The 25,580-nt window shown below is 37.8% G+C and overlaps 5 protein-coding genes across 8 annotated transcripts; 4 read left to right on the top strand and 1 right to left on the bottom strand.

Annotated features, from left to right (window-relative positions):
- The first annotated feature begins 69 nt into the window (after positions 1 to 69).
- Positions 70 to 4,966, top strand: LOC117917087 (E3 ubiquitin-protein ligase BOI-like). Of its 2 annotated transcripts, XM_034833324.1 has the most exons (5): positions 70 to 389; positions 1,675 to 1,827; positions 3,633 to 4,039; positions 4,205 to 4,794; positions 4,833 to 4,966. In XM_034833324.1, the coding sequence occupies exons 2-4, from the start codon at positions 1,722 to 1,724 to the stop codon at positions 4,751 to 4,753; spliced, it is 1,062 nt and encodes a 353-aa protein (XP_034689215.1). In that variant the 5' UTR covers positions 70 to 389; positions 1,675 to 1,721; the 3' UTR covers positions 4,754 to 4,794; positions 4,833 to 4,966. The 2 variants fall into 2 exon arrangements, with proteins under 2 accessions (XP_034689215.1, XP_034689208.1); XM_034833317.1 differs by having other exon boundaries at positions 4,205 to 4,916.
- A 308-nt stretch (positions 4,967 to 5,274) lies between these two features.
- LOC117917102 (RNA-binding protein 48) lies at positions 5,275 to 13,051 on the bottom strand. Of its 2 annotated transcripts, none has more exons than XR_004651624.1 (9): positions 12,729 to 13,050; positions 12,540 to 12,623; positions 12,273 to 12,353; positions 11,996 to 12,135; positions 11,761 to 11,875; positions 11,587 to 11,656; positions 5,919 to 5,981; positions 5,678 to 5,839; positions 5,275 to 5,567 (listed from the first exon to the last, which is right to left on the bottom strand). XR_004651624.1 is itself a non-coding variant. In XM_034833333.1 (9 exons), exons 1-8 carry the CDS (start codon positions 12,788 to 12,790, stop codon positions 5,762 to 5,764), a joined length of 693 nt encoding a protein of 230 aa, XP_034689224.1. In that variant the 5' UTR covers positions 12,791 to 13,051; the 3' UTR covers positions 5,275 to 5,567; positions 5,746 to 5,761. The 2 variants fall into 2 exon arrangements, 1 of the variants encoding a protein (XP_034689224.1); XM_034833333.1 differs by having other exon boundaries at positions 5,746 to 5,839; positions 12,729 to 13,051.
- A 284-nt stretch (positions 13,052 to 13,335) lies between these two features.
- On the top strand, positions 13,336 to 17,287 carry LOC117916417 (pyrrolidone-carboxylate peptidase). Its single transcript, XM_034832452.1, has 5 exons — positions 13,336 to 13,439; positions 14,277 to 14,586; positions 16,187 to 16,291; positions 16,651 to 16,698; positions 16,859 to 17,287. The coding sequence occupies exons 2-5, from the start codon at positions 14,326 to 14,328 to the stop codon at positions 17,096 to 17,098; spliced, it is 654 nt and encodes a 217-aa protein (XP_034688343.1). The 5' UTR covers positions 13,336 to 13,439; positions 14,277 to 14,325; the 3' UTR covers positions 17,099 to 17,287.
- Positions 17,288 to 18,627: 1,340 nt separating this feature from the next.
- On the top strand, positions 18,628 to 21,182 carry LOC117908723 (pentatricopeptide repeat-containing protein At1g74600, chloroplastic). Of its 2 annotated transcripts, XM_034822527.1 has the most exons (2): positions 18,628 to 20,233; positions 20,474 to 21,182. In XM_034822527.1, the coding sequence occupies exons 1-2, from the start codon at positions 18,892 to 18,894 to the stop codon at positions 20,893 to 20,895; spliced, it is 1,764 nt and encodes a 587-aa protein (XP_034678418.1). In that variant the 5' UTR covers positions 18,628 to 18,891; the 3' UTR covers positions 20,896 to 21,182. The 2 variants fall into 2 exon arrangements, with proteins under 2 accessions (XP_034678418.1, XP_034678341.1); XM_034822450.1 differs by having other exon boundaries at positions 18,628 to 21,182.
- Positions 21,183 to 21,336: 154 nt separating this feature from the next.
- LOC117908831 (probable polygalacturonase At1g80170) lies at positions 21,337 to 24,825 on the top strand. The gene is made up of 9 exons (XM_034822645.1): positions 21,337 to 21,714; positions 22,031 to 22,159; positions 22,302 to 22,472; positions 22,587 to 22,607; positions 22,721 to 22,928; positions 23,251 to 23,332; positions 23,535 to 23,643; positions 24,001 to 24,117; positions 24,274 to 24,825. Exons 1-9 carry the CDS (start codon positions 21,475 to 21,477, stop codon positions 24,583 to 24,585), a joined length of 1,389 nt encoding a protein of 462 aa, XP_034678536.1. The 5' UTR covers positions 21,337 to 21,474; the 3' UTR covers positions 24,586 to 24,825.
- Positions 24,826 to 25,580: the final 755 nt, after the last annotated feature.

The raw sequence follows: 25,580 nt of genomic DNA on the forward strand, positions 1-25,580 counted from the left end.
GGCCGCTCTGATCAGAATTTGAACGTTTCTAACAAATTTCCACGAAGGCAGAGAAGCCCATTCTCACCAACGAAAGGACATCTTTTTCCGTAACGATGCACCGTTTCATTCAATTCAATTTCCTTCAAATTTGACCGTGCTTAATAAATAATAATAATAATAATAGTTCCTGACCGCACGCACCCACTCTCTGATTCCAACCAAACGGACGTTTTCTTCTCTTTTAATTCAACCTCTGGTTGATTCATGGTGATGGTGATGCATTTTTGAATGCTCGAATCAATTCTCGGTGGATGATTTAGAGGATTGGTTTTCCGTTTCTGCTTTATCTGACGATTTTGTTGCTCTTCGTTTTATCGTGAATCTGGACTGAAGTATCGGCGATTCAGGTAAGGTGATATTGATTGCATATTGCTTGATAGAATTTGGTGCGGATCATGGTTTTGGTTTGACTGTAGAATTAATCAAAATGTTAAAGGAGATCTGGATCTTTTATAATTTATAATTAAATTTCTCACTGTATTAGATTTCTTTGGTTCTAATCGCTTAAATTCTTAAAAATTTTCTCTATGATTAATAGAATCTCTCATCCTTTAGTTTCATGGCTGAGAAACCACAGTATTTTTTTTTTTTTTTGCTTTATTTTATTTTATTTTTTATTTTGTAATTGAGAGATACATATAGTTGTGAAACTAGCATTGGATCTTAAATGATGCCGTTATTTCTTTTATTTGGGAATCTGATCGGTTGTTTGCTTTGATTTTCCTATTTTTTGTGCCTTTATTACATATAGAGGTGCTTGCATTCTGCGATCACTGATCAGTGCCTCTTCGTCCTCTTAACATTAATGGGGAAGTTGTGATCCAAATTTTATTTTATTTCTTAATGTGTAAATGCAAATGCATATTAATGAGAACTGATCTATAGTCAGTCATCTCTTCAACACTTTTTTCTTTTTTTTTTCATGCTCCATATAGAGCTAATGTTGATGGTTGTTGAATCTTCATGATGGGAAACTCTCTTTCCATGGTGAATCTTCGTTTTCCATTTTGGAAGACTTTCCAAAGGGATCTCTAAAGCAGATTGAAACAGATATTTCTTTAATGGTGAGGCAAAATCTCTGAGGCGTGGTTATATGTTCCATAACCATTGCTTCATAATTTTTTTCCAATGATAGATTTTCTTTGTTCTTCTTTCTTCTTTCTTTTTTTTTTAAACATGTTAAGATGCAGTCTATCTCTTTTAATTTCCTGGAGTTTACAAGTTGTGCATGCTTCCCAAACTAGTAACTATTTTTTTTTATAGCCCCTTTGGTTTCTATTGATGATCTTCCTCAAGGTTGAATGAAAACTCCAAATGAAAAGTGAAAGAAGTGCAAAGGATTATAAGTTTTTTATTGTAATGTGAGAGCACTCTGTGGTCTGAAAATGCATTAGGGATGCAATGATGAATATTTTATCTTTTTGGCATCGACCACACCATGAATTTGAATTTCCAACTTTGAGTGGCTAAGTACGCCTTAGGGGTGGCTGAGCATTAGATGCCTATTGAAATTATATGGTTTTGAAACAGAGGAAATTGTTGTTGTTGTTTGATTGTGCAGGCAATTCTTTAGATGGTCTTAGGTGTTGTCAGAGTTCAGATTTGAACTTTCTTTCCCTTATTCTTTTACAGGTAGATTCTCATTAACTATTAAAATTCTTCACAAGAAATCTGGGATAATGTTGGGAGGCAGCAATAGCAATCATATGCTTCCTGTTTTCCTGGGCGAGAGTGGTTTCCAGTGTCACACAAATGCATCAAATCAGTTGCAGTTATTTGGGAATTGTAAGTTTTCAGCCCTTATTGTATTTGGGAATTGTAAGTTCTCAGCCCTTATTGTTGGGAAAACAAGTTTTTCTAAAATTTTGAGTGTTTGTTACATTATCCTTGCAATGAATTGCATGCAGATGAGTATTTATTACTCCTTTAATTCTATCCTTCTGCTTTATTGACTGATTTTTTTTTCCTCTGTTTCCTTTTTCTTTTGGTACTTCTGGATGTGGTTAACATGTTGATAAATTTATAGCTATTTGCTTGCTTGCACTTACCATTCCAGCTACCTCTGGAGATAAATAACATAGCGGTAATAAATAACATGTATATATCTGGCCCATTCAAATAATAGTCCAGTTTTATTTAAACCTTCTGTGGGACATTTATCTTGGGAGACATGGAACTTTTGTTTGATTTTCATTCATTAGTTCCTGCATAAAAGATAAGGAAATACATTGAATTTAATTGTTGGATTGCATTTGCTGGGCTCTTATATCTGCCTTATGCCAACAAGGTGTGCATGAAGCTTGTTTAGGAAATTAGTCGAGCCTTTGGCCCTTGTTGTTGACACCAGCAAAACTAGGACATGCAGTTTTTATCATGGGCCTGCCTAAACTGAAATGATCTTTGGTTATCATCCTGTTGTTAGGTTGTAGACATATTGCAGTGCACTATTGCTAGTTGCATTGAATCCTGTATCAGTTTGATGATAATTGAGAGTTATAGCTTCAGCAGTCACCTCTTCACAGAAAAGTTTAAAGAACATAGCTGAGATGGAAAGCATTAATTTATTATCTTATTGGGATGTAACAAATAATAAGATGAAAATTACAGTGAAGAGTTAGTGCCTTTGCATTTTTAGAGATTATGGCCCCGTTGCATAGTTATTAATCACATTGTGAAACAAAGAAAACAACTTCATAATTATGAAATCATTCTACTGGCTAGTTACAGTTATTTATGGTCATTTAGTTTTTAACGATCAGCATGAACTTGTAAATGTCTTGTATATCATTTCCTATTTTTCTATACCACATACCATTCTTTTTCCATGTTGGGAAGGTAGAAAGTACTATGTATAGATATATGAAATAAAATGATACACACAAAATGGGGCAAAATGCAATATACTTCATGAAAGAGAGCATGGTTGCCATATATAACAAATTTCATGGAAGATACCAAGGCTAAATGTAAACTTGTGGATCGCCTAGTCTATTGTTTTTTATTCTTCTATGTTACCTGTTATTTTTTTTACATTGGAAAAGGTACAAAATAATGTATAGACATGAAACACATATAATACTGAATATAGAAAATAGAAAATAGAAAAATGCAACTTACTTCATGAAAGATGGTATGGTTTAAAAGTTTCATTGAAGATACCAGGCTAAAGGTAAACATAGACATGTAAATATGTTTTGATGGAATCCACAAAAGAAAAAGAAAAACTAATTTGTTAAAGAAACATCCTTGAGGTCAATATTCAAATCATCTATATAACATATACTTCATTCAAATGACACATTTGTAATGTATTTTTGGACCATAATCCATTTAAATTTCAGTGTTTCTCGTCTCTTTAGCAATATATATTTAGTCTTTCCACTGGGACCGTTGCCTCACTTTTATTTTTGCTACATGTATATATATATTACCAAAAATGCATGGTATCATATTATATATGATAAGTCATCGAGAACCGTGGTTCTAATGCCTCCATAATTCTGGTCATATGCTGCATTTACTTTCATGATTTTCTTGACATTTGTTGGTCTGGTGTCTTAGAAATGATTAATCTGCTCTGCATGTTACAGTACCAGCTGGGTGTGGTGTTGATCCTGTAAATTACTTTGGAAATGAGCTTAACACTTCCATGCTTCAGCCCAACAAACGAGGTAGGGAAGCAGAAGATTTCACAAGGCGGCAAAAACTTCATATTTCTTTGAATGAAGCAGAAGAAATCTCGAGGCGGCAAAAGCATCAAATTTCCTTGAAGTATAACATTTCTCAAGATGAAGCTGACCGATCTGCAAGTTTTCTCATCCAGAATCCTGTGTCAACTGGGCTAAAGCTATCATATGATGATGATGAGCACAATTCCTCTGTTACATCAAGTGGAAGCATGACAGCGGCACCATCAGTCATCCTGTCACTTGGTGACAGTATTAGGGCTGAGCTCGACAGACAGAAAGAAGAATTTGATCAGTACATCAAAATTCAGGTACCAGTATGATAAATTTCTGAATTATAGCAAGTAATTAATCATCTATTGAAATACATTGCACCGATTGATTAAAAAGTCGATTTGTTTCAAATGAAAACTCTCCAAAATACTTTTCCAACTATTCTTTGCACCTCTCACGAAGTTTTGATTGGTGTCATGCAGGAAGAACACTTGGTGAAGGGGGTAAGGAACATGAGGCAGAGACACATGACTTCCTTCCTGGCTCCCATAGAGAAAGTTGTCAGAAAGAAGTTACGTGAGAAAGATCTTGAGTTAGAAAACATGAACCGCAAGAATCGGGAACTGGTTGAGAAAATAAAGCAGGCAGCGGTTGAAGCCCAGAATTGGCACTACAAAGCAAAGTACAATGAGTCTGTGGTTAATCTCTTGAAGAACAACCTCCAGCATGCAATTTCACAGGGGGCTGACCAAGGGAAGGAAGGATTTGGAGACAGTGAAGTTGATGATGCTGCTTCTTATATTGACCCACACAATATGGCCATACCAGGTGGCCCTGGGAGGGCAAATTCCCAGAATAAAGAAGGCTTGAAGGACCAAATGATTTGCCGAGCATGCAAGAGTAAGGAAGTTTCCATCTTGTTGATTCCTTGTAGGCACCTGTGTATATGTAAGGAATGCGAGGGGTTAATTAGTGTTTGTCCCGTCTGCCAGTCTATGAAAACTACCGGCGTGCAGGTGTACTTGTCCTAAGTAATCAATCAAATTGCTTACAGGTGGAAAATTACCGACACAAGCCTCCTTAATGTTGTCTAAAATTGCCTTTAAAATAACCTGAAATTGTGAAATTATGACATGTATTTGGATTAACCATACTTTTCATAAGATGGAAAATTGGAGTGGTGATTTTTAATGATTGGCGGCTCTGCGGGTTGTTTCAGCCTTCCAAGCAGGGTGCTTTTGCTCTAAGCAGCAATCCAACTGGGGAGGAAACGTCTTAGGCGAAGGCAAGCATTTTGTGGAGCTCCTAGGGATCCTCAGCTGTTGGTGTGTTTATGTACAGACCCTGTAGCCAAACAAGTAGCCCTAAACACTGGGTGTTACTAACTGGCTTTTGATTCTCGCATTCAAGCAATTCTCTCTGGTGCTTGGCTCAGGCACAATCATCCCCAATTAGTTCTTAGCACACCTTCTACGCTCCTTCCCTCGGGGGGTAAAGGGCAAACCACCAAAGTTATGAACATTTGGACTTAAGACCAATTAACACACGGGAATTGGAGCATTTGGCAACTCATCCTCATCTTATATATTGAGAACAAATTGAGGAATCGGGCATTTGGCAATTTATCCTCATCTCATATATTGAGAACAAATTGATTTCAACGAGCTAAACAACAATACCTACATGATTTCTATTTCCTTGACTTCCCATTGAAATATTGCAATTACATCAGCAGTTATACAAAACTGCAACACTGTTTTGTTTTTGTTCTTTGGATGTTTCGTTGTCTACATCCCATGCCTGGGTTCCCTCCTCTTTGCCACCTTTTATAAATTCAGATTTTACCTATTAGGACAAAAAGAAAAAAAGAGTGAGGAGAAAATTTAACATGCAAGGTAAGTACTAACAAGACTAGAAATTAGCATTTCCAGCATTAAAGATGGAGTGAAATTTACATGAGCACAATATGTAGATCAATTGATGTGATAAAAATAGCATGAACCAATGTGAAAGGATCCAGAACTCAGGCTAAAAAATCATTAGATTCTTCTTCTGTTGTCCACTCGAGTTTTCTTGAATGCAGGCTCAGCTTCTAAGTGCTGGCTGCTTGATTGTATCTGCAACAGATTTTAATAAAATCAATGTTGAACTTTTTAAAAACTTTCAAAAGGTAATTGTGCTGTAGAGGTTTATCACCTTATCAAGCTTCTCCCTTACCAACCGAACTGTCTGATTCATTGATGGGGACCCGAAATAATCCTGAGACAAATACGAGAGAGAAGTGTTTGTTGGCATAAGGTCCAGTTTTAGAACAAAGCAATTACCAAAATTTTTATATGAAATTCTCTTATCAAAAAAAAAAAAAAAAAATTTACCCTACATGTATAAAAATGTAAATGAACTTTAAATTGTCCTAAAAATTCAGGCAAGGCTTGTCTATTGGTTAGGTTTAGCTAGTTTCGACTTGCTTAAGTTGCTGTCCTAATTGAAAATTTTGTTGGGACGTTGTTAAACCAGAGATTTTGGGTCTCTTTAGAGAGTTCTACCTCCATGGGACTTTCCAAAGAAGCTTAAACTCCACGTTCCTCTTGCTCATTCCTAAGAAGGAGGGGACCGAAGACCTAAGAGATTTCAGACCAATCAGCCTAGTAGGGAGTGTGTACAAATTGCTTGCCAAAGTCCTTGCCAATAGACTAAAATCAGTGATGGGGGAGGTGATTTCTGATTCTCAGCATGCTTTCGTTCATGGGAGACAGATTTTGGATGCTGTTCTTATCGCTAATGAAGCCCTTGATTCTAGATTGAAAGGCAACAACCCGGGCCTCCTTCTCAAGATGGACATTGAGAAGGCTTTTGACCATGTCAAGTGGGACTTTCTCATGGATGTGATGTCTAAGATGGGATTTGGGCATAGATGGATTAAGTGGATGAATTGGTGCTGCTCTACGGCTACCTTCTCAATCCTCATCAATGGAAGCCCCTTGGGGTTCTTTCGTAGCTCTAGGGGATTGAGACAGGGCGACCCTCTATCCCCCTATCTATTCCTTTTTGCCATGGAAGCCCTTAGCCAATTGCTGTCTTGTGCAAGAAATGGGGGCTTTATTTCTGGTTTCAGAGTGGGAGGAAGAGGAAGAGAGGGGCTGCTCGTGTCCCATCTCTTGTTTGCCGATGACACCTTAATCTTCTGTGACGCCGAAGCAGATCAGTTGCAATATCTTAGCTGGACCTTCATGTGGTTTGAGGCGATTTCAAGATTAAAAGTCAATCTAAGCAAAACGGAGGCCATCCCAGTGGGGGAAGGCATTCCTATGGAGACTCTTGCGTCGGTCTTGGGATGTAAGATAGGGAGTTTACCTACCTCCTACTTGGGTCTTCCCCTTGGAGACCCTTACAAATCTACTAGGGTGTGGGATGCAGTGGAAGAAAGATTCAGGAAAAGGTTGTCTCTCTAGAAAAGGCAATACCTCTCCAAAGGTGGCCCTCTTACCTTGCTAAAAAGCACTCTCTCTAGTCTCCCAACCTATTTCCTTTCTCTCTTTGTGATCCCCAAGAAAGTGTGCGCAAGACTTGAAAAGATCCAAAGGGATTTCTTATGGGGCGGTGGTGCCTTAGAGAATAAACCCCACTTGGTGAGTTGGAAGGCTATTTGTGCTGCTAAAAAGGAAGGAGGCCTGGGCATTCGCAATCTATCTACTTTTAACAAGGCCCTTCTTGGGAAGTGGTTGTGGAGATTAGCTAATGAGAATGAGTCCCTTTGGAAGCAAATTATCTCTAGTAAGTATGACCTCCAAGAGGGGGGATGGTGCTCCAAAGGAGTAAGAGACCGTTATGGGGTGGGGGTTTGGAAGGCTATCAGAAATGGTTGGGAGAACTTTCGTTCTCATTCCCGCTTCATCATAGAGGATGGCACTAGAGTGAAATTTTGGAAGGACTTGTGGTGTGGAAATCAAGCTCTGGAAGAAGCTTTCCCCATCTTGTTTAATCTTTCCGTCAACAAAGAAGGCTGGGTCGCTGAGGCTTGGGAGGAAGACGAAGTTGGGGGAAGCTGGGGACTTCGTTTTAATAGGCACCTTAATGATTGGGAGGTGGGAGAAGTAGAAAGCTTATTATGTAAGCTTCATCCTTTGACCATTAGAAGAGGTGTGGAGGACTTGTTCCGGTGGAAAGAGAACAAGAATGGGACCTTTTTTGTCAAGTCTTTTTATAGTTCACTTTCAAGGGACACCAAGCCCCCCTTCCCGGCTAGAACTATTTGGACACCTTGGGTTCCAATTAGGGTCACACCCTCGATTTTGGCCTAAATTTTTCACCTTGGATGTGCGGTGCTAAGGACCGTTCCTTAGCCAACCTTCCTTCCCAGCACACTTTGAAAACCAAAGCAACACTAAGCAAACAAATAAGGAACTAGGCAACAGCAAAGAAACCAAAACAGGGACAACAGAGATACGGGAACCTTCCCAACTTGTATTAACTCTCAACTACAAGATTACAAAATCGTTCTCCCTGAGTCAGAGAGCAAGCTTACACCCCTAAGCTTTCAGAGAACCCTAACTCACAATTCTCTCCCCCTCTCCGCCCGTCTCAAGGATGCAGGTGCCCTTTTAAAAGATACACTGCTGCAGTTACAATTTGAATTTCAAAAATTCAAGCTTGGAGCCAATTTGGGTGGTTATGCAACTGGCTGGAACCGCCCTGAACCGCCTTGCATAACCACCCACCCTCCAAGTCGTGGCCTGCTCGTGGACCACCTCCATGCATCAAGCCTTCAGCACCTCAGCCAACTGCTGCTTGTTGACCTGGTCCTCTGCTGCTCCAGCTAGCTGCCACTGACTAGCTGACCAGCTACCTTGTCTTGAGCCCATCTCCTCAGCTGCTGGTGAGTCCTCCTAACAAGCTGCTGCCTTCCCCCAAAGGTGCCGCTTGTGACCGAGTGCTTCACCAACGTGTCTTGATCAAGGCTCTTTGAACTAGGCAGCATGCGCGAACCAGCTTGACCAGGTCTGGTGCTTCAATGTGCCACCCCACACTGATGGCTGGGCCCTTCTTGGTGCACAGGGCATTGCGCCCCTGTGCTGTGAGTAGGCATGTCATGATGCGAGTCAGCTGCTGCTCCACTAGACCATGGCGTTACGCCCATGGCTTGCTCAGCTGGCTCACCGCACAAGGATTAGGCGCCCTCGTGCCTGCGCGGGGAGGAGGTAGGCTGCACCTGGCCCCGTGCCGTTGCGGCCACGGGGTGCACCCTCACATGTCGTTGAGCCCATGTGGGTGTGCGCTCGAGTGCCTTCCGTGTGTCCTAGGCATGCCCAAGGCCGTGCCATGGTGCCCCCTTGGTGCGCTCAAGATCCCCCTCGGCGCCCCCTTGAGTCACCTACCCCCCCTTAAAGAGCAATACGGGCCGTTTCCAAAGTTTCTCCAGGAGACATCAAAATGTCTGAGGAGACATAATGGAATTATTTAATAAATAAAATAATTTCCAATATTAACCCTCGACCCCCATCTGCACCCACTTCGTAGCCCACAAGTGTCTGGTGCGCGCGCGGTGCGAGTCTGGCTCGCCCGCGGTGCGCGCGCGGTGCGCGTCTGGCTCGCCCGCGGTGCGCGCGCGGTGCGTGTCTGGCTCGCCCGTGGTGCGCACGCGGTGCTTGTCAGACTTGACTTCTGCCTTCTCACTTATCTTCTGGGGTTTGAACCACCAAACCTCCAGACCCTCCTTGCTTCCCTGTCTACATTCTCATGGGTGCAAGGCCTACCCATGATCCTTTCCCTCCCTATTCGGGTCAAGTGGCTAAGGGGCTGACAGCTAGCTTCTTTGGGTGGGAGGCGGCTTGGAACAGGCTACTCACCACTGACCGCCTGAAGAGATTTGGTTGGAGCATTCCCAACAAATGTTTTTTGTGTAAACAAGAGGAGGAAACCACAGATCACCTTCTTCTGTTCTGCGAGAAAGCTAGAATGTTATGGCTTCTGATCTTCTCCCTTTTTGGGGTGCAATGGGTGATGCACTCCTCTGTGAAAAGAAACCTCCTGGGTTGGCATGGTTCTTTTGTGGGCAAGAAAAGGGAGAAAGCTTGGAGAGCTGCCCCCCTCTGCCCGATGTGGACCATTTGGAAAGAAAGGAATAGAAGGGCTTTCGACGATATTGAGAGGAACGATCAAGATATTAAATCCATTTTTTTGTACACTTTTGTGAATTGGGTTAGGGTATACATAGAGGAACACACTTTGTCTTTGATAGATTTCGTTGACTGGCCAGCCACCAAGTAAGGGTCAGGCTTGTTTGTTCATTTGTTTTTTGCTGCTTTGTATTTGGTATACTCCGTCTATACCCTTTCTCTAGCCTTTTGGCTCTTAATGAATTTTCTTTACCTATAAAAAAATATATATAAAGAGACGCCAAAAAAGCGACTCAAGGTATACAAACCTATACACCCACCACCAAAAGGGCCACAAAAAAAGAAGAAGGAGAATAACATCCAGCTAGCCCAAAAAACAACCTTAATAGGATCCCAACTAATCAATAAAATTAACCATAGTTAAAGGGCATTCAACTATAAACAACTTAGCCTCAGACCAAAGAGAATAAACAAAAGAGTATTTTAATCTCTGGTTGACAACACATCATCCTTGAAGGTCAATCTATTTATACATGTAGGGTAAAATGCTGATCATTCATTTTTGTTTGACTGTTGGTGCATATTGTATATATCGTGTGTACTTTGATGCACTTTTTTTCATGTGCTTTTAATATATTTTCTCATTTTTCATATATATATATATATATATATATATATATATATATATATATATATATATATATACATATATTAATTATAATATTGATCATGTTAGTATATTTTTTATAGGTACTAACATGGATTTTTTTTTTTTAAATATTATTAAAAAACGGTTGTTTAAAAAATAAATACAAAAAATATGACACTTTTGATTACTTGTTTTATTTTTGCATGGAACTCGTTTTTTCAAATGATGAATTCACTTTTTGCATTGAATTCGTCTTTTGAAAAGATGAATTTACCTTTTTATCTTGAAAATTTTTGTACTCAATTGGTCTTTTCAAAAGACGAGTTCACTTTTTTCATATTGAACTAGTCTACTTGAAATCCAAAAGTGTGGTAGTTTTATAATTATTTTTAGTGGAATGCATTTTTAAAAAAATTATTGTGCCCGGGCAAAAAGCCCCACTAACATGCTTATATATGTTATTATATATTATGGTCATTGGAGACAAAGTAGAAGGAAACTCTTTGATAAACTATGTTTTGAATGCCACATGATTCTTCATAACTGTAATGAATATAAAATTCATAACTCCAATTATTTTTCTTTAATACACACGACTTTATCTCATTAGAGATTTCCTTTAATTTAACTTGATTTTCAAACACATTTCCTCTTTTGGCCCATATATCGTGGAAATTGTTTCAAGCATTCTTCCACAGATATCTTATTCTTTAAACTTAAAATATCCTCCATGGTATGTTTGCTCAAGAGAAATTGTGAGAGGCATTAAAAAGTAGTCAAGGTAAGCAATTAAGTTAACTTTTCCATTCCAAGCTAACAAACTATCTCAATTTAACCAGAGCTTGCTAGCCTTGGCTAGGGCGACAAGCACTCATCAAAACATTAATTTTGGGCTAGAGTTGTTTTACAATCGTATCCACCATCTTGAGTTGCAACTCTAAGTGCAACCACCAGTGGGCAACAACACTAGCTACCTCAATTGCCATCGACGGTCACCAGCTATTGTCATGCCTAAAGCATTTTTCATTTCAATTCATGTAATCCAAACCAGTGGGAGAAGAAAAGCTTTCAAGATGCCAATATGTAAAGAGTGCAGAACCTGGTTAGAGGAAACTGTTGTGATTGAAGAATCTTTAATGCAAGAAACATGATCTGATTCTCCAGATATCCTGCAGCAAGGAAAGTTCCATCTTATGCATCACAGAGCAAACAACCTCCAAAAGGCTTTATGACAGGAATAGAACTCCAAAATTCAAATAAAAATATATATCACCTCTGGTTAAAGCTCATCTGCTTTGAAATGCAATTGGTCTGTGAGGGATTTTTAACCAATAAAGGCTCATCCAAAGCATCTGGATTATGAACTGTTGGCATTTTGGATCTTCCAGCTGATATCATGACATAAACATGCATGAACATAAATCCTCAGTAACACATCATTTCAAATACCCCTCATCTGTGTTGCAAGTATTTTAAGTTTCGATCATGCCCACAACATAGAAACTTACGGTTCAGTCGTGATAAAACTTCCTTTCTCCTCCCTTCTAACTTCTCCTTTGTGTCAGAAAGGCTCTCAAAATGAGGAGCATATTCAACCTTCAGTCGATTCCCGAGAAAAACAAATTCGTCCAATTTCCTTTTTGCAAATCTATAAAAGTTAAGTGGTTCAAACTCTGTTTATTGACAAGTATAAGCACATAACCTATAACTGCTAAGTGAATATCATTCATAAATCATAAATGCATAACATGGAGCGAAAAAATAAATTCAATTTTATTGAATCACCTGGCATTACTGACCAGACGAAATTTGATCCAATAAACATCAGTGAAAGGCTCACAGTCTTCTGCATCCATTGGTTTGCACCTTAAGACACACAAATCAAGTGTCAACAAAAATCAACCTTACAAAAAAAAAAGTACCCAGAAAGAACCAAACAGAATGCAATGCATCAATCAATGGTAACAGTTTTCACTCTGGCACCAGATTTTTTTAAAGCAAACAATAAGAAAAATGCGAAAACAAAGAACACACAACAAAGAAGATGCTTACTCTTCAATGTCTCCATATGAGGCGAATAAATTCAACAAATCGTCGCCACATCCCAACGCTGGAACGTTCCTCACGATCAGATATCTGTAAAGAGAAGAGGTATTAAAGGAATTGAGATGGTTAGGGTTAAAATACTCATAAGAATTCGATTCATCTCAACTGCAGTCTTAAATGATGATGCACACTAACCTTGATTCGTCGCAGATGGTATATACTCGAACCGCAGGAGGTTCGTCCCTATTTTGCGTCATGTTTTTGGCTTTCACCGAAATTCACTGTCCAACTCAACTTTCATATAATCCAGAAAATCAAAGGCTTGATTCAGACCAACAAAAAAACACATAAAAGCCACAACAGTTTCAATTAAAAAGAAAAGAAAATCCCAAATAAATGGAATCAAATTCAATGAAACTGAAAGTTAAAGAGCTAGGGTTCATCTGAGGAGGGAAGTGGAGGGGGGAGGGATGAAGGACATGGGCCGGGCTGATTCCCCTGAGGCGCCATCTGGATTTGGGCCATCCTACATGAATAGCTTGACGCCCACTTATATTTCGGCTCATTGGAGCCAAATTTTGTGAAAATTAAAAATAAATAAAATAATCATATGTAAATTAAATATGTTTAATTTATATATATATATATATGAATAGAAAAAGAAATTAATATTTTTATTAAATAATAATAAGATGACTAACAACTGATGGATGGAGCCCTTCAGTAACGCGAGTAGATCAGACAAGGTAATGGCATTTCCGTAATAAACGGAGCAACGGAGGGTGTTTGAACAGACTACCTTAGAGCAGCCCGTAAAGGGCCAAAAAGCCCAAAGAAGCTTCTTCGTGTTCATCTCTCTCTCCAAGACGGCATCTCTCGAACACTGAGCCGGCTCCGTGCCCCAAGGTAAGGCTCAACCTCTGTTTTCTTCCGCTTCTATGCTTTCCCTTTCTCTGATTTCGATATGGTTTCTCTTCTATTCAAGTATTCAACTACTCTATGATCCGACGGTGATGTATTTCAACTTTGTCTCAGCATTTTGTTCATACCATTCGTTTTTTATGTTTGGTTTCTGAGAAAATTGGGGAGAGGAAAAGAAAGGAAATGATTATTTTTCACATGTTTTAGGGTTAGTTGAATAAGGTGCTGGTTTTGTCTAACATTTGTGCTTTTACTTCTTTGTTTCACTTCGATTCTGAGCTATCAAACGGAAGATCAATTCTTTGTGGGCTCATTGGTGATTGTTATTGGTTTTGTTTGTTGATTTTGTAGAAATGAACATTTTATTGCGGTTGTATTTATGACCTTTGAGATTGGCATGTCCATTTTTAGATTTTCCTTTTAAGTGTTTGATTTGTATTGCCCTTTGAGATGGGCTTGGTTATTGTTGAATAGATTTAATAGTTTGATTGTGTTTGTTTAGGCTCACTTGGCTTTGGGTGGAAGACTTTTAGATTACGGGTTCTAATTTCTCTTTACATTAGCTACATGTACTTACTTTTATTTTATTTTTCAGTGAAGACATTAGCGGGAAACAAAAGGAAAATGATTAACAAAAGCCAAGGATATCATATTCTTTACTGATTTACTTTCTTAAGGATATTCTTTGCTTTCCGTGAATCATATGAAGTATTATGTTTGAATTTATGTAGTTCGAATTTCTCTTATTGATGCAAATTCTGCTTTAGTAATTTTTGTGATTTTTGTTGAGGAGGTGAGTAATCTTGGTTGGTGTTGACACAGGATTTAGAGGCAGCATTCACCAAGAATTGGGAATTGCATCAGTGAGGTGATGGGGTCTGAAGGGCCAAAACCTGTTGTCATTCATGTAACTGGATTCAAGAAATTTCAAGGGGTTGCTGAGAATCCAACAGAGACTATAGTTAGCAATCTGAGGGATTTCATTCAAAAGAGGGGATTGCCCAATGGAGTCACCCTTGGGAGCTGCATTGTTCTTGAAACCGCAGGAGATGGTGCACTGCCCATGCTTTACAAGATCATGGAATCAGGCATCTCAGGAGCTGATGCTTTGAGCAATGAACAAGTTGTATGGGTCAGTTGTCTTCCTGCAGCTAATTGTACTATTGAAAATCAATTATATCTCTGCATTGCATTTTGTTTCCTCATTGATTTTCAGAAGCCATTTGCTTTTCTTGGATTAATCATCGTGGGGCATGTTAACCAGATGGACTAGTTCAGTCAGACTGAAGTTGGGATTGTGAATTCTTTTAGTTTGCAAAAGGATTTAGAATGTTTAGGATGCCTCAGCCATAACTAGTACCGAGTCAGACCAGAAATCCCAACAGAAATGGATGTGTGATGAGTATTTTGGAAAATGCCTTTTCCTCTTGGTATTTACTTTAGCAAGATCTAGTTCATGGGAAATTTTTTTTTTCTAGAAATGAAAATTAATTATCTTCATTGGTTTTTTTTTTTTTTTTTTTTTGATGGATAAATTATTTGTCATTGATGATCATCATAATAACGGAAACTGATCCTTCCTCTGCAATGTCTCAGTTGGTGATGTTTCTTAGTTTCTGATGAGAGTAACATTTGGTCTCTTAGTAAAAGACTACAGTGAAAAAATGTGCTTGTACATTAAACAAGTGGTTTTCAAGAAAGATTTTGGTTTTAGAGCATCTTTCATATTTAAGCTGCTAAAAAAACACTCATTAATCATTATTTTTGGATGAAATAAGTTCAAAAGGTCTTCCTTATCCACTGTAGTTGTTTGAGATTCTAGTGATCATCTACTTATTACATGTTTATAGCTCCATATTCCATGATATTCTCTTGAAATTTTTTGCATTTTAGGCTCTATTTTACACTATTTTTACAGCTTTTTTCCAAGATATCATGTAGTTAGCTATTATGGTCCTACTGATTTCTGTTCAGTCTATTCCACTGCCTAAGCGCTTTATTAGTTCTTTTATTTTTACTTAACCTTAATCTGGTTCCCCCATGTCCTTAATAGTAAACTCCATTCCTGTCTGCTTTATGTTTAACACATGATTTTTCTATTTGGTTGATGCTTTTCTAAGAGGAAAAATACTTATGCTTACATTCAAGGCATTGCTGATTTATGCATTTAGGGATAGTAGCAAATGGAGTATCCTAACCTATAGGAATGATTGCTCTATTACAAGTGGAAGGGAATCTTTATAAGCAATAGCAACTGTTCAATCTGATGCTACGAGGATGAGAAAATTTTACCCAGAGTCTAAAAAACTTGGGGATTGATGTAGTTTGTTTGATTTTCTTAAATCCTTTGAATTATCTTACCCATTTTTTAATTCATTGTGGTAATTGTCACATCATTATCCATACACTCTACTACATTGGAGTTGCACAATAGAACTTTGTTGGCAGAAAATATAAGATTAATATGTTGATATCTAACTCACTTGGTAGGGAGGTATTTGTCAACTAAAATTGCTGGGTTTTACTGTCCTATGGGATAGTTTTTAAACCAGTCATAGACCCATAGGTTATAGCCCAAAATCCATGGCATTATGTAAATCATTCGCCAATGGTAGTTGAAGGAGACTCATTCTGTAGAAGGTTGCTTTTATTAACAATATCTATTGTTTTCTGAATTTAGCTTTTAATGACTTCAAATTCCTTTTTCTTTTTTTGCTTTGTTTCATCTTCAGCTTCACTTGGGGGTGAATGGTGGGGCACACAAATTTGCTATCGAGCGACAGGCAGTGAATGAGGCCTCTTTCCGTTGTCCAGATGAGCTTGGATGGCAACCTCAGGTGATCATGCATCTTGTACTCTGAGAGCTATTTCTATATGTTGTTTGCAGCTGGAGTCAACTCTGAGGAGGACGAGAGAGTCTCTTTTCTTTTCACAAGGGCTTCAAAATTTTTGACAAATTATAAATTAGCATTGTCATCTCAATTCAACTTACTAATTCCAACTGAGGATCTACACTATTGTACATATTTCATAGCAGTTCAGAGATATTCTTTACAAGACCTTTACATATGATTTTTTTTTTCAGTCTTTTAATATACATATCTTCCCGAAAGTCGATCAATCCTTAATCTCCTTCACATTTCATATTACATTACCTTCATTTGTTACTATACTGATTTTTTTTTGTTGGCTCCAGCAACTCCCAATAGTCCTCGAGGATGGAGGAACTACCCAGACAAGACAGGTGAATTCATGATCTGATTTCAGTTTGTGTAAATGTGTACTAAAAATTTTAAACATCTCAAAGAACTTTTGGTTTCCAGTAGAATTCAATAATACATACATACATATTATGCTTCTCACCACGAAAATGCTTTAACTTTTTCGGCTTTTGTTTCTTGAAGACTTCTTGCTCTGTTGAAGCAATCCTGAAGTTCTTGAAGAAGAAGGGCTATGATGTGACAACATCTGATGATGCTGGCCGTTTTGTGTGCAATTATGTCTATTATCACTCTCTCCGGTTTGCAGAACAGAAAGGCCACAAGTCTCTCTTTGTCCACGTTCCTCTCTTTTCTAAGATCGACAAAGAGACCCAGATGCAATTTGCTGCCTCCCTTCTGGAGGCCATTGCAGCTACATGCTGATAGATGTTGATGGGAGTGTGAAACTCAATATTGATAGATGATGGGAGTGTGAAACTCATCTTTGGGGTTACAAATACCGGATGTAAATGTACTCTACTTGTGTTATTATAAAATACTAAAACCTTTGGACTTTGAGTTGTTGCCAATATTAAGAGGAAAATGGACATTCAGCCTATATTAAGTCGAAAATGGACATCCAACTTTTCATATGCTCTATGAGTCTAATTGGAGCCATCTTCACACTCAATACTGATAGATCTTGATGGGAGTGTGAAACTCATCTTTGGGGTTACAAATACAGGATGTAAATGTACTCGTGTTATTATAAAAATACTAAAACCATTGGACTTTGACACGGCTGTTGCCTATATTAGAAGGAAAATGGGCATCCAGCCTATATTAAGAGAAAAATGGACACCCAACTGTTCATATGCTATGAGTATGAAAGAATTATAATTGCAGCCATCTTCTCAAATTTTTATTATTTTTTTTTTTTCTGTGTGAGATAGATTGATAAATTAATAGTTATTCAAAATTTGGGAATAAATGTGAGCAATAAGGAAGCATGCAATTTGTCATAACTTGCTCAAAATAACCTTCCCTTGAGTTTATATTGGGTAGGAAGTTTCTAGAACCATTTGGAGTCGCTTACACTAGTGGAAAGTGTAGAAAGTTTTAGAGAAAGTTTGCATTAGTGGAAGAGTGTACAAAGTTTAAGAGAAGCTTGGAGGTCTTACATATCTACATAGGGATGGAAGATAAAGGGAAAGATATAAGTTTCATATATGTACAAAACTTTAGAGAAATCTTTAGGTCTCCACTCATCTCTATACAATGATAAAGGATAAGAGAAAAATAAGTAGAATTTTAGAAAGGTCCAAAAATTTCTTCTACATGTCTTGTATAGAATATTTGTATAAGAATTTTAGAGAGTTTCTAAAAACTTAAGAAATCTTGTAGTGTTACAAAAAGTTTTATAAGTGTCTATAAATAAGGAATGATTTTCATTTGACCAATGTACTAAGTATTCAAGTCTTCCTATTCTTGTAAAATATTTTCATGCAATATAAGTCTCATTTTTCTACAAAGTGTTGCTTCCTTCGCTATTCTTTACTTTCGAATGGAAAAAATAAAATAAATAATACAAAAAAAGCTTTATGCATTGCAACAAGTTGATGGGAAAAAATTACAAAATAAAGCAAAGTGTTGTATGTGAAAAACTAAAATACAAAATAAAACAAAGGGTAATAAAATAAAATAAAATAAAAATACAAAATATAGCAGAGTGCCCAATGAGAAAAAATAAAATAAAAAATATAGAATAAGGTAAAGTGCCGGAAAAAATAAAATATAAAAATACAAATATAAAATAAAGTAAAGTAAAGTTTCCTGTGTGAAAAAATAAAATACAAAAAATAAAAAAATAAAAAAAATAAAGCAAAGTGCAATAAAATAAAATACAAAATAAAGCAACTATGAATTGGCGGATTGGACATTTTAGGTTTATGTTCCCCAGCTATATGCTTAAACTGAATTTAGATAGCAGAGAATTCATTGTCTGAAACAGATATTGGTAGGATCTGCATCTATTTTCAACAACCCTGATTCAAATTTCAATCGGGATAATAGAGGAGAAGCATTGAATCAATAAACTTGCTTGTTAGAAGATAAAATTTCAGGTCTAATAGTTGGGAACTGTAAATTAAATAGCAGAGACGTGCTTGTGTTCTAGCATTTTTTATGATGTGGGACAAAGTGAATTGATGGAGTCAGTGTTCAGTAGCTCCTAAACCATGCTAAGAAGGAATCTACTATTCTTTCCCAGAAGCATAACAAACACTTCACTGAATTTCACATCCACAGCTTCATCTCCATCCGCTTCTCTGCTATTGGACTCGTACTGTGAAACCAATCCGCATGTGGATCTCTACTCCAACAACCGAGCAATTGATTCATTGATCAAATCTGGGTCCCTAGCCTCTGCCCTTCACTTGTTCGAAAAAATGCCCATCCGTGACGTAGTTACTTGGAATTTGCTAATTAATGGGTATCGTCAGCATGAACTTACCAAACAGGCTTTTCAGTACTACAGTGAAATGGTTTTCCAGGGCATTAGAGAAAGTTCCTCCACTTTTTCTTCTGTTTTGAGCGTTTGCAGCAATGCAGGTTTGCACCAGGAGGCAATTCAAGTTCATAGCAGGGTGATTTTTCTCGGGTTCAGTTCGAACTTGTATGTGGCAGGTTCGCTTGTTGATCTTTATATGCAGATGGGAGACTGTGATACTGCCTTAAGATTGTTCAGTAACTTGCCTAGAAGAAATTTGGCTATATACAATTTGGTTTTACGTGAGTTTTGTGAACTTAGTCGATCGGAATGGTTATTCACCATGTACTCTGCAATGAAAGAAGAATGTGTTAAGCCGAATGGCCTTACTTTCTGTTATTTAATTCGCGGATGTGGTAACGGTAGGTTTTGTGACGAGGGGAAGCAGCTGCATTGTCATGCAATTAAGGTTGGATGGGTAGAAGCTAATTTATTTGCTGCTAATGCTTTGGTGGATTTTTACTCTGTTTGTGGGAATTTGATTGGCGCTAAGAAATCATTTGAAGCTATTCGAGATGAGGATGTCATATCATGGAATTCAATTGTTTCTGTGTTTGCTGCTAGTGGTTTGCTTTCTGATGCTCTTGAACTATTTGCTAGGATGCAGTCATGGGGGAAGAAGCCGTCCATCCGTTCATTTGTGGGATTCCTAAATGCAGCTATTGGATGTGACAATATTATTTTTGGGAAGCAAATTCAGAGTCATGTTGTGAAATTGGGTTTTGCTCCTGGGAGTGTCCATGTCGAATCTGCCTTGATCAATATGTATGGGAAATTTGGCGACATCAAAAGCTCAGTATCTGTGTTTGAGAGTGTGCCTGAGAGAACTCTGGAGATTTGCAACTCACTGATGTCATCTTTGTTGCACTGTGGTATTGTTGAAGATGTGCTGGAGATGTTTGGTTTAATGGTTGATGAGGGAATTGGAGTTGATGAAATCACTTTGTCCACAACACTAAAGGCATCGTTAGTATCTGCTTTTGGAAGTTTGGCATGCTGTAGATTGCTGCATTGTTGTGCAATAAAATCAGGTTTTGAATTCGATACTGCAGTTTCATGTTCTTTAATTGATGCATATTCAAAATATGGTCATGTCGAACTTTCACATCAGATTTTTGAACAACTTCATTCACCAAATGCAATCTGTTTCACTTCAATCATTAATGGGTATGCACGGAATGGAATGGGCAGAGAAGGCCTTGAAATGCTTGAAATCATGACTAAACAGGGCCTGAAACCAGATAGAGTGACACTTCTGTGTGCATTGACAGGGTGCAGTCATTCAGGGTTGGTTGAAGAAGGAAGATCGGTGTTTAACTCAATGAAGAGTATTCATGGCATTCACCCAGATCAGCAGCATTATTCATGTATGGTAGATCTTCTGGGTCGTGCAGGTCTGTTAGATGAAGCTGAAGGACTGTTAAAACATGCCCCAGCAAAGAGCGATTCTGTGATGTGGAGCTCACTGCTGCAAAGTTGTAGGATCCATGGTGATACTATAGTAGGAAGAAGAGCAGCAAAAGTCTTGATGGAGCTGGAACCTGAGGACCCTGCAACTTATTTGCAAGCTTCAAGCTTTTACTCTGAAATTGGGGAGCTTGAGATCTCAATGCAAATCAGAGAGATTGCAATTGCAAGAAGAATGAAGAGAGAGATGGGTCACAGTTTAATTGCGGTGAACAGTCACAGTTAACATTAGAATTACCTTGTACTGAGAGAAGAAGGAAATCAGCCAACCGATGGGAACAGCTGACAACCTCCTAACAACATGGTGGTTTCATCTATATTTTCATGCTGCTGAATCCTTGGACTTTCTAGTTATGAATTAACAGGGTCAGGTTTCAATTGCTTTGTTGGTCTGACTAATCAGTTGACTTCTTTTTCTATTCATTGTTTATTACTATTTTTTTTTTGTACAATACTTTTATACAATTGAAGTTGTCACGGAAAATAAATATGGCTTTTCAGATTCATTTTAATATACCCACTTGAGAGAATGACAATGACAAGACTCATGAACACTTTTTACTTTGAAATTTCAGTATACTGGTTGAAGAGTAAAGCAAAGAACTCCAAAACAAAATCCCTTATACTTCAAGTGTGGGCATGTAGAAATGTAGCACCTTCATGTGCTTTTAAGTTAAGCCATATAGCCTACAAAACCCTTCATTTCCAAAACTAATCCACACATATAAATCAAAACCCATTGTCTTCACTTGATTTATACAAATCAATCAATCTTGCAAAACGACAAGAACCCAAAAAAAAAAAAATGTTTAAATTTTTCTTGGTTTCCTTTCTTGGCTTGCTGATAGCAGCTCATGGAGTTGCAGAAAACAGGGTATATGATGACATTGCTATGATTGAAGAGCTCGAAAGCTTTGACATTGAAGAAGGAAATGACGTTGAGTTTTCTGAGAGCCCATTGTGGACAAGAGAACATGTCAGCAAAATTCTTGTGAATGTGGATGCCTTTGGTGCAGCTGGGGATGGGGTTGCAGATGATACCCAGGTGAATGTTTCATATTGTTTTCAAATTTATTTGGTTCAAATTCATGTTATTATTGATCTTCTAATGATGTTAAGCTTTTGTCTATATGTCAATGTCTGACCAACTGTTAAGACTATGCCTGGCATCATCCATCAAAATACCATTAACCATATAGGATATTAACTGCTTCAGTCATCAACCAATTGATTTATTGTAAAAGATGCAGGGAGAGGGCCAGTTTTTCCAATTTGGAATTATCAAATATTTACTGTTCTATTAAATTACTTCTATTGCCATTTAATTTTTCCTGTATCTTGTGCAATGTAATTTTCATCAGGCCTTCCTAAGTGCATGGGATAAAGCCTGCTCAACACCAAAATCAGTTTTATTGGTTCCTCAAGGAAGGTCTTATCTGGTTAATGCAACAAGATTTAAAGGGCCATGTGCTGATAAGTTACTTATTCAGGTAATTTACAATTAGGCATTCACATTAAACATCCAGTAAGATTGACAAATCCTCTTATGTTGTGAGGTACAGTTGTGTTCATGTCTAGTACATATTCATCATAATTTTACTTGATGTCTTTTTTTTTGGGGGGGCTTTACAGATTGATGGAACAATTGTAGCACCAGACGAGCCCAAGAACTGGGATCCAAAGAACCCACGAAATTGGCTTGATTTTTCCAAATTGAAGGGTGTTCTTTTCCAAGGGGGTGGAATTATTGATGGCTCAGGCAGCAAATGGTGGGCATCATCTTGCAAAAGGAACAAGTCTAATGTAAGGCTTCTAAACCAGCTCTATAATTTCTTTCATGACCTATGAAATTGAACTCGACAAACAGAATTTAATGTATTCTTCCTTTTTCCCCTGTTTTCTCATCTTTTGCAACAGCCTTGCCGAGGCGCACCAACAGTAAGGATCTTTTCCCTTTACATGCTTTAAAAAAGGTCATGTTAACCATGTGAGTGGAGCTAGACCATCTGAATGCACTTCAAAAATGAAAGTTTAACATGATTTTGTTGCAGGCATTAACTATAGATTCTAGTTCATCTGTATGGGTGAAAGGCCTTACTATCCAAAACAGTCAACAGATGCATTTTACCATTTCCCGGTCTCAATCTGTACGCATAATTGATGTACAAGTCTCAGCTCCAGAAGACAGTCCCAACACTGATGGAATCCATATTACTGATTCAACTAATGTCCTCCTCCAAAACTGCAAAATCGGAACAGGTTCTCATTCCATACTTCCTATTTATTTCATTCATTTGTTTTTATTATAAAAGATAAGGGCTTGATATTAATGAACATGGGACAAATGATTCTGAGCTTATATGAATTAGCCTCTGAAGGAACAAAGACAGGACAAAGGACTTAGAAGCCATTCAGAGGAAAAGGAAAAAGGGAAAAAAAAAAAATTATCTGGGAAGATAGGTTTTTGTGCAAATCAATGCACCATGTCTGTTGCAAGACTAATACAAAACCTGCATTGATCTCCAAAGAAGCTTACTGACCAGGGTTGGTATTTGATGGCAATTCTGCATGTGATCTTCAGGTGATGATTGCATCTCAATTGTCAGTGGCAGCTCTAATATTAAGATGAAGACAATATATTGTGGACCAGGGCATGGAATCAGGTATCATCATATTATTAAATATGAAAATATATTCCTTTGTAAACTAACAGTTGATGGTCCCATATCCTACTTGAGAGTGATATGCAATATGCATAATTTGATTGTTATCCTATTTTCTATTTCCTATTTCCCATTTTCTATTGGTATACAATAATTGAAACTGAATGATTGTTCCTCCTTGTGAACAATTATGATATGACAGCATTGGAAGTCTTGGGAAGGACAATTCCTCAGGAATAGTTACCAAGGTGGTGCTGGATTCAGCATTCCTCAGAGGGACAACCAATGGCCTCAGGATTAAGACTTGGCAGGTAATAATTTTATTCCATGTGGAAAAATCAAGTATATGATAAACTGATGAAAATTCTTATTCAGTTAGTCTTGGAGTTCTAAAAAAGATTTTGAAAATGGGTTTTCAATTTTCCATACACCCAAAAAGTCGAACAACTTCTACACCCATTGTCAGTGCATGGTCATGTGAGTGCTGTCAACAATACATGTGCACGGGACATGGAACATACATAATTTTTTCTAGATTTTCTGCCAAAAATGTGTTTTTGTTTTTTTTCATGGACTCATGTTCTTAGGATAACTTGTTAAAAAACAATGGACATCAAACGCCCGATGCTTCCTTCATGTGTTCACAAATTCCTTTGTTTCTGGTATAGGGAGGATCTGGCTTTGTTCGTGCAGTGCGTTATCAAAATGTAAGGATGGAAGATGTTGCAAACCCCATCCTTATCGATCAATTCTACTGTGATTCCCCAAATGAATGTAAAAACCAGGTACTAAATCTCCACTATGCAACAAGTGAACATACACATACAGTTCTAAATCTCACATAAACCATAACCAAGAAAAATGGATAAAACAGACATTCTTAGTCATCCAGTCAGTACCATGAAAATTCTGAACTCTAGTTCCTCTTCTTCATTTTTTAGACATCAGCTGTGCAAATTAGCCAGATCATGTACCGCAACATTAGTGGGACTACAAAAAGCGCCAAGGCCATGAAATTTGCATGCAGTGACTCATTCCCATGCAACAACATAGTGGTGAGCAATATCAACTTGGAGAAGAAGGATGGCACAGTTGAGACCTACTGCAACTCTGCCACAGGCTTTGGATATGGGACAGTACACCCTGCAGCAGATTGCTTGAGTTCCTCTGACAAGGAATGCATTATCAATAACACTGAAAATGAAGAGCTTGCAGAAGCCATCCCAGAGGACCTTGTCCACACTGAGCTTTGAGTCTTTGACTAGGCTCCTTACAGTTATAGTCATCTAAATACTATGTAATAGCATTTTAAATTGGGGAGATGGACTCTAGGTTGTACCATCAGAGGTTCACTGGAGGAGGTTTGAGGTGCCCAGGTCAAATTTTAAGGGAGGTTACATAAGTCATATACACTAGTGAGAAGATAGAAACAAAATATGTGTGATGCATTCATAACTCTAATGAGAATGATAATTATCTGATCTTATCCATTCCACTGCTCTATGGACTGGCAGAAATCCCAAAATCTCAGAATATTTCCTTTTATGTACAGAAATCCATTATTGCATCTAATGGTCTGGCTTTCAAAAGCTAGCTATCATGAAATTAAAGACTGTGCAACAACTTCCTCACTAATTACTTACTAATGGGCCCTCCAATCCAGCCACAGATAGGCTATTAATATCATACAAAACTGATTAAGTTCTCTCTGTGGGCAGCCAGTGGAACTGTTCAACTATTCTCTTTTAACACAAACAGGAACATTTTCTTGGTGGCCAGTCACATCTTCAATGCTTGAAGTTAGAATACAACATATAAGTTGTCCCTTCATTAGATTTTTAGACACACTTTTGATTCCCCCAGACAAAATCACTCTCAATAATCCCTTAATTTTCTGAAGAAAAGTGCAATTAACTATACATGAATGATAAAAAACTTCATTAGGCTGTGGCGTCTTCACTTCAGATGGGATTGGCGTGGAAGGATTGAGCAAGACAAAAAACAAAAAATTCCAAATGGGAATGCCATAGGCCAGCACGGAATCTAACATCAATCTGTAAAGATTGTTGTTTCTATGTTAAGAAAATTTTGATCCTCCTTTACTTCTTTTGTCCTTCATAATAGGGTTTCTCAGCATATGGTAAGTGTACCAAATGATTTAGAGGATCAGTCTTTGTCATTTTATTTGGATGGACTCAACATTATATAAACAGAGGCTACCTATAGTAAGGACAGAACAAATATAGGA

This window comes from Vitis riparia, chromosome 1 (genome assembly GCF_004353265.1).
Source record: "Vitis riparia cultivar Riparia Gloire de Montpellier isolate 1030 chromosome 1, EGFV_Vit.rip_1.0, whole genome shotgun sequence".
NCBI lineage: Eukaryota > Viridiplantae > Streptophyta > Magnoliopsida > Vitales > Vitaceae > Vitis > Vitis riparia.

Bases quoted from the DNA above. Each gene is read 5' to 3' on its own strand.
- LOC117917102 (XM_034833333.1), bottom strand. From the start codon at position 12,790: ATGACGCAAAATAGGGACGAACCTCCTGCGGTTCGAGTATATACCATC. The intron at 12,354-12,539 runs GTAAGCATCTTC...GTGTGTCTTAAG, and splicing joins TCATATGGAGACATTGAAGA to GTGCAAACCAATGGATGCAG. The intron at 11,876-11,995 runs GTAAGTTTCTAT...TCATGATATCAG, and splicing joins AGTTTTATCACGACTGAACC to CTGGAAGATCCAAAATGCCA.
- LOC117916417 (XM_034832452.1), top strand. From the start codon at position 14,326: ATGGGGTCTGAAGGGCCAAAACCTGTTGTCATTCATGTAACTGGATTC. The intron at 16,292-16,650 runs GTGATCATGCAT...TGTTGGCTCCAG, and splicing joins AGCTTGGATGGCAACCTCAG to CAACTCCCAATAGTCCTCGA. The intron at 16,699-16,858 runs GTGAATTCATGA...TGTTTCTTGAAG, and splicing joins GAACTACCCAGACAAGACAG to ACTTCTTGCTCTGTTGAAGC.
- LOC117908831 (XM_034822645.1), top strand. From the start codon at position 21,475: ATGTTTAAATTTTTCTTGGTTTCCTTTCTTGGCTTGCTGATAGCAGCT. The intron at 21,715-22,030 runs GTGAATGTTTCA...AATTTTCATCAG, and splicing joins GGGTTGCAGATGATACCCAG to GCCTTCCTAAGTGCATGGGA. The intron at 24,118-24,273 runs GTACTAAATCTC...TTCATTTTTTAG, and splicing joins CAAATGAATGTAAAAACCAG to ACATCAGCTGTGCAAATTAG.
- LOC117917087 (XM_034833324.1), top strand. From the start codon at position 1,722: ATGTTGGGAGGCAGCAATAGCAATCATATGCTTCCTGTTTTCCTGGGC. The intron at 1,828-3,632 runs GTAAGTTTTCAG...TGCATGTTACAG, and splicing joins GTTGCAGTTATTTGGGAATT to TACCAGCTGGGTGTGGTGTT. The intron at 4,040-4,204 runs GTACCAGTATGA...GGTGTCATGCAG, and splicing joins ATCAGTACATCAAAATTCAG to GAAGAACACTTGGTGAAGGG.
- LOC117908723 (XM_034822450.1), top strand. From the start codon at position 18,892: ATGCTAAGAAGGAATCTACTATTCTTTCCCAGAAGCATAACAAACACT.